We start from the raw sequence: 9,607 nt of genomic DNA, 5'->3' as shown, positions 1-9,607 counted from the left end.
CCGGCGGGGGGCCGGGCGGCGGCGGGCCGGGCCGCGCCGGCGGGGCCGCGCCGCGCCATGGCCCAGCAGCAGATGAGCAGCTCGCAGAAGGCGCTGATGCTGGAGCTGAAGTCGCTGCAGGAGGAGCCGGTGGAGGGTTTCCGCATCACGCTGGTCGACGAGTCCGACCTCTACAACTGGGAGGTGGCGATCTTCGGGCCCCCCAACACCCTCTACGAGGGCGGATACTTCAAGGTAGGGCCGCCCCCGCCGCCGGCCCGGGAAGGCCGCGGGGCCGGGGGGGGTGGGGGTCCGCGGTGGCCGAAAACGTGGGATAAATCGAGGCGAGGCCTCCCGTGCGCCGCGGGCCTGGGCCGCAGGCAGCCCCCGGCCGCCCGCGGCAGGCTGCGCCTCGGCCCGGCCCCGGAGCGGGCGTCGGGGGGGCAGCGGCACCAAAGCCTTGTTCCCCCCTGCTTTTCCTTTCTTTTTTTTAAAGAGGGGAGTGATATTTTATGGAAGGTGTCAACTCTTCCCTTCCCTTCCCAAGCTGCGCTTTGGGCCGTGGTCTGTGTGTTTTTATGCCAAATTATGGGGTGTCCCAGCCTTTCCTTCAGGAGCGTTCTGCATCGGGGCGCTAATTCGGGGTGAAGACCCTCCCTACTGTGATTTTTCTTCTTCTTCTTCTTCCCAGAACTTCATAGTATTTCAGTACTGTTTATTACTATTATTATTATTTTTGCCTTCCTCCTTTGCTAGACTTAAAGGGCAGTTGTCAAGGGGCTGGAGAAATGCTTAGCTGGTGAAGGTAGATGAATGCTTTCAATTCCTCCCTCAGTCTTCCTGTTAGTCCAAAAAAACTTTTGTGGCTGTTATTTCCCCCTCTCGTAAACAAAGTAAGCAAGAAATCTGGCACTGCCTTCCCAGAAGGGAACTAAGACTGAAATGCTCAAAACAGCTGGTGGAGGAAAAAAACCCACTTCTCTTAGAGCAAATGAAAACATTGGTGCCTGCAGAAGATATACATTGTATTGGTCATACCACTTTGAACCCTGCAACGTTCACTGGATCTCTGGCAAAAACATTGTTGCCTTCCAACTTGTGTTTCCCTGGAGTGATTGGTGCTTCATGCCAGTCAGTGCCCTTTGGCTCCTGTCAAACTGGAGGGGAAAAAAAAAAAGAATTTGGATGATCTATTTGCTTGGTTAACGTGCATCTTCAGTGCCGCTTGGCCTCTCTGGGTCAAGGTTTAAGCACTCTATTCCACAAAACCAAAATAACCTGTAGCTTAGGGAATAATAGATCTGAGTCACGTTCAGTTTGGCCTCATTGTTTTGAAGGAAGGGAAGGTTTTGGCACAAGCCTTTCCTTTTGTAATGAGTTGGCTGGCTTACTCATGTAGGTGTGATACGTATATTCTTAGATTCACCTCCATTATTACTTATTCAGAAAGTAGCTCTAGTCTTGGATTTGTAACTGGGTCGTTTTTACATCAGAATGGCTTGGCTAACTCTTCCTGTATTTAGATTACTCATCAATTTTCGAACAAATTGGGATGGATCAAAATATTATTGTCTTGTTTAGGAACTGTCTGGTTCCTGCATTTGTAATTGATCTTGAGAAGAAAGCTAAAGAAGATGGGTAAAATACTCTGAGGATGCATGTTCAGCAAGCGTAGCTTTTGGCAAGATTGCCAGTGTTGGCTTATTTCAGTATTGTGGCTATGATAATTTTTTGCCATTTGATGTTGTCCTTTACTGCAGTGCTTTTCCTCTGAATTCTTCTGACAGGTGAAGACCTAGCACTGGGGAGCCTCTACAAATGCCATGTGATATTTATTTTGAGAATGGGAGACTCTAAGCTCTCCTTGTGCCTTCATCCCCACTGTAGCTGGGTGATTCCCTACAAGCAGTGTGGCTGAAGCCTGTTGTATATAGTTTTTCTCTAATCTCTTTCTCTACAAGGATCCATGTGTGGTGTGTTTGTTTTGGTAGTGTTTAGCTTTTGGCATTCACCCTAAATTCTCAGCCACTGAAAAAGCAGTCTTAGACCTAATTTGGTCCCTAGGGAGATGGAGTGCTGTTGTCCTGAGGAGTGAAGCTTTTGACTTGTTTGTGTTGTTGTAGTGGGCCTGTAGGCAAACATTTAGATATGTTAGACTTGGTTTATTGAATGATTTAGGGATAAGATTGATACCTGGAACTTTATTTTGTGAGGTTACTTCTGTGATATATTCACAGCACTTTCAACTTTAGTTTAAATCAGCATCTGATTTATTTTTTGAGGTTTCTCAACTTGCTGATTTAAATAGTCTATCTTCATCATGTCTTTACTTTCCTGAGATCAGGTAAGTAGGATGAGAAATTTATTATATAGGCTATAACTTTTTCAGCTTTGTGGCATCGAGAGTTTGAAATAAGCCCATTTGCTTGAGGTGTGGTTTGAGGGTAGGAACAAGAGGGAAGGTACAGAATCTTTTATTTAAACTTAAATGTAAATATTCTGAGGAAAAACATGCATTTAAAGTTACCTTAATAAAGAAAGTGTTAGCAGTGATTGGTTGGGAATAAAACTCTTGGTTTGTGTTCATGGAGTTTTCAGAGCTGGTAACATCAGCTTTTTGCACCTTGTTTATTCTTGGAGAAATATGACCTTTCTCTATGGATTGCTGAACTAGCTGAATAAACTGAAATGAGGAAAGAGTTCTCTTTGCACCTTTTTGAAAGGAGCTGCTGCTGTTAAAAGCTGGTTTAACATTTCAACAGATTCTGGTTTCAGTTGCTAATCTAGTAACTTTATCATTTGATAAATTTAAGCAGAAAACTTGTACTATTTAATGTTTAAATGGTAGATTATCAGTACCTTAGTGCAGGCTATAGTAAAATCAGTGACCTCTTAAAACTTTAAGAATAGTATTTAAACATAAATCCAGATTTTTATCAACTGAGATAGCATGCTGAGATGTGCTGCAGTATTTCATAGTATAGGACTTCGTAGCTAGATGGGCATGGCAGAATCATTCGGAAGCAATGTTTCATGCAGAGTGGCATCAGTGAGGGACAAGAGCTCTCCTGAACTACAAGCGCGCCCCCCCCCCCCCCATACACACAATTAGCTGAAGGTGCACATTTGCAAGGTTATATCACAAATCCAGATGTTCTTGAATTGCTGTCCTCTCCTCTGTCAATTTTTGGTTTATCTTGTGGCTTTATAGTCACAAGTCCCATTTTTGAGTAGGACTGGAAATAAAGTTTTGGATAACCATTTGCTTAAGTTTTAGATAGCCACCCTTAAAGAAGGAGTTAAGCTGCTTCATGTACTGGTCACCTCTCATTCCTTGCTGGCAAGACAAAAGGATCTCATAGTCAGGGGTATTAAATCCTTCATGTAGGTCAGAAGATAACAGCAAGTATCTGTCCTTCGGTAGCTGTCAACAGGGGAATCGTCCGTCGGTACAACTAAAGTTTCTCCCTGTTCTGGCCACGATTTGCTGTGCTGGGCTTCAGGTACATTTGATTGTATTAAAGGAACTTGGTTTTTGCTCCTTTGCTCATTTTGAATTTGCCTAAGGAAGAAAGGTGGGGAAAACCAGTGTGTCTAAGGTGTAGGTTTATTCATGACTGGTTCAGTTATTGAAGGCTTTTGAGTAAGAAAGGGAAGATTTTTCTCATAATAAAGTATTTCCTGTCCTGGTTGTAGATGGTGCCAGTTGCTGTTTTCTTTGGTCAGCTGGAAATGACAGGGCCTGATAAAAACAGATCTTCAGATGAGACTCCTCTGGCCTATATAGTAATTCTGAACTACTCTGGGAACTATGGGAATATGTTCTCTTGGTTTTGCTGATAGTGCCTGAGATACAGAGAACTGGATTCTGCTGTCGTCGGCAGGACTACTTGTAAACAATTTTGTCTGTACTCCCTTTACTCTGTAGGCATCTTCACTGCATCTGAGAAGGTTCTTTGCTATGCAGCTGGAGAACTCTTTTGCCTTCAACTTTGGCAGCAGATATTTGTGTGGATCAACACAACACAGCCTACTAGGCTATAGTCTGTTGATGGGTGCTGATAGTGAGAGACTGGAGTGGTCAAGGGTAAAGTATGCTGAAGCTTTCACCCTTTCAGTAGACCTTTGATCTATAGACAGTCTGCCTTGAAATCCTGTGTCCAACAACTTCATCTTTGGGTCTTCAAAGCCTGGAGACTGATTAAACCTCTGCCCAGTGCCTTAATCAAGTGATGGTCTCAAGGTACTCGCAGAATTACTGTGCTTGTTGATGGCTTACCCAGCTTTGTGTATTTGTTGCAATTGCATCTTAGCATCATGGCTTTTGATTGTTTGAAAAAGGAAATTCTTCTCATTTCATAGTTGAATAGTATTCTCTTTATGCTGGGGAGCACACCTTTCAGGAAAGGCACAAGTGAAAAATTATACAAATAGAAACTTCATTGTTAATCACATAGCACTGCCCAGAAGTACAGTTTGACCAAGTATGCTGTGTCAAGAAACATGTTTAATGTAGAGCAAAGAGTCAATATTAAAAGCTCCCTCAGAGGTGATTTAGGTTGGGTAGATGAAAATGAGTACACCTAACATGAAAGGAAACAAGCAAAATTAACTGTATTGTTAGAGTTGCTATTTGATAGTTCTTTTCTTAAGGCAATTTATTTCATTAGGTGCTTTTCCTCCTTGAAGGAACAAGTCTTGATACATAAGTTGGAGGGGAAAAACAAGCATTATGCTTGGCTGTCTTGAGTAATTTGGGGACTAAATACTTGTCATAGGCATTGTTTTCCTTGCTTTTTGTAACTCGTTAACTCATGTGCTGTTTAGAATTCTGCGCTGCTGGATCTTAGGTTCTTCCAAGTGATTTGTTTTGAATTTGGAGCAATTGGCAATATATGGAAATACTTTTTTCAAAGCAGGAAATTGGTGTAAAACTTTCTGATGGTTAACTGATGTCAGGAATGAGCACCATGTTTAAAAGTTTGGAATTGTAGGCTACTTCCCAGAAAGCTTAAAATTAAGCAAATAGAAAATTCTTAGACACTTAGGATTATGTAACTGGTAGAATATCTAACTTCACAAAATATTACTTAATGCCAAGGAAAAATTGTGTTGTACACTTCACAAAAGATTAAGTCTACAAGCGTCTGACTTGTAAGAGCCTACAGAATTTCTCCCTGAGTGTACTTAAAGGCAACAAAAATTGAAAATTAGGTATCACTGATACTAATATGCAGAGGTTTGATGCGACAAAGGGACACAGAACTGCATGTTAATAGTCTGGAATTGCTCACTTCAGGGTCTGAAGAGTTCCCATTGAGAGCAGACTATCTCCGAAGTGAAAGAACAGCTAAGCCATCTGCAGTCAGGGAGGGAAGAAAATTTTTCTGATGTTGGTTCTCTGGTATTAAGCATAGTTATGGCTTGTAACTCTCAAACCCAAGGAGCACCTGGTTGACTTTCACTTTGCTCTTGCATATAAATTTTGGATGCTTACATTTGTGGGCCACGCAGAACCCTGCAGACAACTCATCCAGCCTGACGCTTGTTCTGGATGGCAGCCTTTTCTTGGGAAGAAATGGGCAAGGTGATGATGGTAGCCAGCTCCTAGTTCTTTTTCTAGGACTCCTCTTATCCAGGTAGGGATACTGTGTGTGCCATGAAGACAGATGCTGATTTTCCAGGTCTTATACTACACATGAGCTTGTATTTCCAGGCAGTAGGTGCTGTTGTATGAAAAGGAAAGAGCTGTAGCACTTCTGTCCCACTTCTGTCATTAGAATAAAAAAAAGGAAAACCTTTCCATTTGGAAAGATTGAACAGTGTTGGCTTGCATGATTTTTCCATTGTTTGGCTTTATTTCCATGAGTTTGCACCAGATGATCCTTGGATGAGATAAAATATGAGATACAGGGTGTCTTGGGGTTTTTTGTGTTATTTGTTTTTTGTTTTGTTTGTATTTTTCTCTTGGATAACTGTGCAGGTAATTTTGTGGCCTCTTGAAAGTTCTTGTCAGTCTGTTCAAGTGATGCTAACTGAAAGCATGTAGATGGTATTTTAGAATTGGTCAGTGTTCTGGGGATTAGTGGAAACTTTTTACTCTGTAGTGTTGGAAGGGTGGAGTTTTTGTTTTATTTTTCATTTTATTCCTTTGGTAAGTTAAGAGCCCCAGTATTCCAATGACATTATGCTGGTGTTTGACTGCTGGACACATCTGTAGCTTTTCATGAAAGCTCAGACCCGCTTCAAATGTAGCGCTGTTTCATGTAGCAACATTTTCACACTGGGTATTTTGTTTCTTTAATAGCACCTTAAGTCCGCTACATGATTCACATTTTACATCCTGAAGGTAGAAAATCCCCCCTCCCCCCAACTCTGTGTCATCAAAAAAATCAGAATTAAGTTTCTACAAGCAGGTTATGTTGTTTATCTTATGGTCAGGTATGAATTACTACCATCTGATAATGAATAATATGGACTAAACAGTGGGGGAACTTGCACTGAACTGGAATGTAACAGAGTTGTAAGTGGACTGCAGTGTGAATGGAGTAGAGGTTATGCGAATGTTACAATCTAGCGAGACCTCTTGTAACTTTGGGCTGTGTATGGCTGCAGGCAGGTGCACACTCGCATGCACGTGTGCAAAATCGGTGTGGTATTTCCAGCATTCCAGTATTTCGCTTTAAAAATGTTAACGTGTTATTCAGCAATATGAGTTAGAGGAGCTGCAATTAATCTTACTAAGCTTTTATAGTAGCTACTTATTGAGAATGACTCCTCTTACCAGACCAGGTTAACAATGATTTAACTCTGGCATTCTGTACCTTCCCCTAAAGTACCAGCAGCCAAGATTAGCCTATAACAGAGTAAATTGATAGCCTGTCTCCACACTTTCTGAAATAATTAAAATGAATAAGCATTTGCCCAAAGTGGCCAGCAATTGAGAGGAAAAATAGTAAAGCTACTCAATTGGGCCACACAGGATATTTTGGAATCTTTGATTTAAAGAAATCTCCCCTGAGGCTTTTTTCTTTAAATTGAGGGTACTGCACAGAGAACAAGGAGAATGAACAGAGGCTGTCTTAAGTGGATAACACTTTCAGATATCCCATTGTATTTGTCATTAACAGAGAAGTCTTGCTCTGTGTTAGTTTTTGATATTTCTATCTGCCTATTTTGTTCTCTTAAAATTATGCAAGTTATTTAGAACTTAAAGTAAAGGGCTTTTACTATGGGGAAACAAAACTTAAGATTGTAGCAGTAGGGACATACTTGTGATAGCCAGGTGACTCTTCTCCAAGCTGTGTGTCCTGGTTGAAGGGTTTAAAACTTAGGAGTTTCATGTTCCTTTTAGCAAAATATTTGGAAAGCTTAAGATGCAAAGTTTTTGCTGGAATACTGTAAAGACCAGTGTTTAACCAGTTGTGCCACTTACGTCAGTTCCTGTGTGATGGAGGTTTGTCCATTGTACAAAATGTCTAGCTTTAAAATTAGATGTAATAATACAAAACAATCCTTAGACTTCTCTACAACTAGCAGCTTTTCACTGTCAGAACTGAGCAAAGGCTGAAATAAGATCATCTCTTGCAGCTTGGCCTTGTCAAAACAAAAGCAATGCAGTGGAGTAGGTACAACTGGTAATACATTCCGTGAAGATGAACTTAATCTTGCATAAAGTCTGCTAGTATAAGCCTTTAATTCATGGATTTTAGCAAACACTTGCATACCAGTGTAGTTTATCTTGGCTGGAGTAACGTGTCTTTAAAAACACTCACCTTTATCAAAAAATAGGCTGCTTACAATGTGTAGGAGACTGAATTTTGTCTCGGTGCTCCTAGTTATTTATCTTGCAGAACAGTAACTGTACCCACACTTAGTAGCTGAATGCCTTTCAGTAGTGCATTAAACAATATAACTTGAGAGGATAACATCTGTTTTGTACCTTTTAACTGTTCTGTAGGTATTACCTAAATTCGTTCTAATTTGTCATTCACGTAGTAACAAAGTGCCTATACCCAAATCTTTCAGATGAAGGATCATGACACTTCTTGGTTAACGTGGAAAGAGAAAGGCATGTGTCTCTTTCATGATATTGCCACTTGAGTTGTATCACTAACTTGACTTTCTTAAGACGTTTTGGCAGCAAAGTGTGTTGTGGCCATAAGGTATTCAAAATGCAAAGTAAAAAAGGCATTGAGGCTCAACTCTTGTCGAGCACCAAGTGTTCAGAATTCAGTGAATGATAGAAATGTTTCTTCTCTTGTGTAATTCTCAAGTGTCAAATAGCTATTTCTTGAGACAACCACAATCCCATTCAAACAATTTTGTATAGAGGACCTGTTGTCACTTCATTTAAGAGTTCATTAGTCTTTTGTACAAGAATTTAGGCATCTTATATTGCTGTATGATCTCCATTTGAGCATACAAATATTAAAGTTTTGAGTCCAACATATGAAATGATTTCCATTTCTCAATTTGTGCCAGAAACCTGAAGGCTTGTGTGCTTCAAAATTTGACTAATACACTTTCTTTCTCTGAAACTTAACCAATTTTTCTTTTTTTTCTTTTTTCCTCCTTGCTGCTGGCAGTCTCTAATTTATGTGGAAGAAGCTTGGCTGTCTTTGACCTGAAATATGGCAATAGCAGCACTACCATGGGCAGCTGATTAGGTAGGATAGACTTAAATGAGGCTGTGAGTGTTTGCACTTTTACACTTTTGAAACAGGCTTGATAGTTTTTGGAAACTTACTTATACTGAGGCTTGTTTTCACCCTCAGAGGATTATAGGCAGACTTTTCAGGAGCTAAATGCCAGTCTAGGCAGGGTCATTTGGACTGTCACTCTGGAGCTTCACTGTAAGTGGCAAAAATAGCAGAATTCAAACTGTTTTGAGAACCCACATCTATGACTATTCTCCACTTGGAAAGAGAGAATAGTTGTATTGGCTAAAGATACGAAGGAGGGATGAGATCAAAAGATTGCTGGTCTTAGCCACTTTCTTCTGGACCTTCAGGAATATGTCTGGCTTCTAGTGCTGTTGTAGATGATACTCAGATTTCACTAATTAGAAGTAGCCCACTTAACGTTCAACTTGGATGAAAGTTAATGATGATTTGTTCAAGTTGTATGCTTATTCTGTGCCTACTGGTTATGTGGATGTTCGTTTTGGTTCATTCCTCTGACATGCCTGGGCCCTTCAACCAGGGACTATGTTTGGCCTGCAAGGGACAACTAAGTAACACACTGGCAGTCAACGAAAGCAGCAGGTTGTAGGCATGTTTTTAAGGTGGTGGATCAGGGCAGGTTGGAGTTAGGGTTGTGAGCAGCCATCCTGAAGCAGGACATTATGTATTCCTGGACCTGATGGGAATGTGCTGAAACATCACATAGTGATTTATTTAGCCATCTTCTGGCACTTGCACAATCCCCAAACTCTCCCCTGCAGTCTAAATAGGTAATGGTACATACCATGGGGTCAGCAATGTTAATATGTCAGATTTGTGCAATGGCAGGGGCATGGAGGGGGGTCTAGGTATGCTTGGGTGCAAAATGCTATGATTCTGCCAGGCCTTTTAATCTGTCCTTGGATCTTCTGGGTTTCCAAGCCTGTCTCAGGTGTGACTTCTTC

General features: G+C 41.2%; 1 protein-coding gene across 1 annotated transcript in view; it reads left to right on the top strand.

Annotated features, from left to right (window-relative positions):
• The window catches only part of LOC112982200 (ubiquitin-conjugating enzyme E2 R2), a 54,389-nt gene continuing 44,782 nt past the window's right edge, over window positions 1-9,607 (top strand). Inside the window, exon 1 of the mRNA XM_026098409.2 lies at window positions 1-234. Within this exon, the coding sequence (XP_025954194.2) occupies window positions 58-234 (177 nt within the window). The 5' untranslated portion in view covers window positions 1-57. The remainder of the gene's footprint in view (window positions 235-9,607) is intronic.

The sequence above is a fragment of the Dromaius novaehollandiae genome, chromosome W (assembly GCF_036370855.1).
Source record: "Dromaius novaehollandiae isolate bDroNov1 chromosome W, bDroNov1.hap1, whole genome shotgun sequence".
NCBI classification, from domain to species: domain Eukaryota; kingdom Metazoa; phylum Chordata; class Aves; order Casuariiformes; family Dromaiidae; genus Dromaius; species Dromaius novaehollandiae.
The sequence above is the reverse complement of the archived record's forward strand: the minus strand, read 5'-3'. Positions and strand labels throughout refer to the sequence as shown.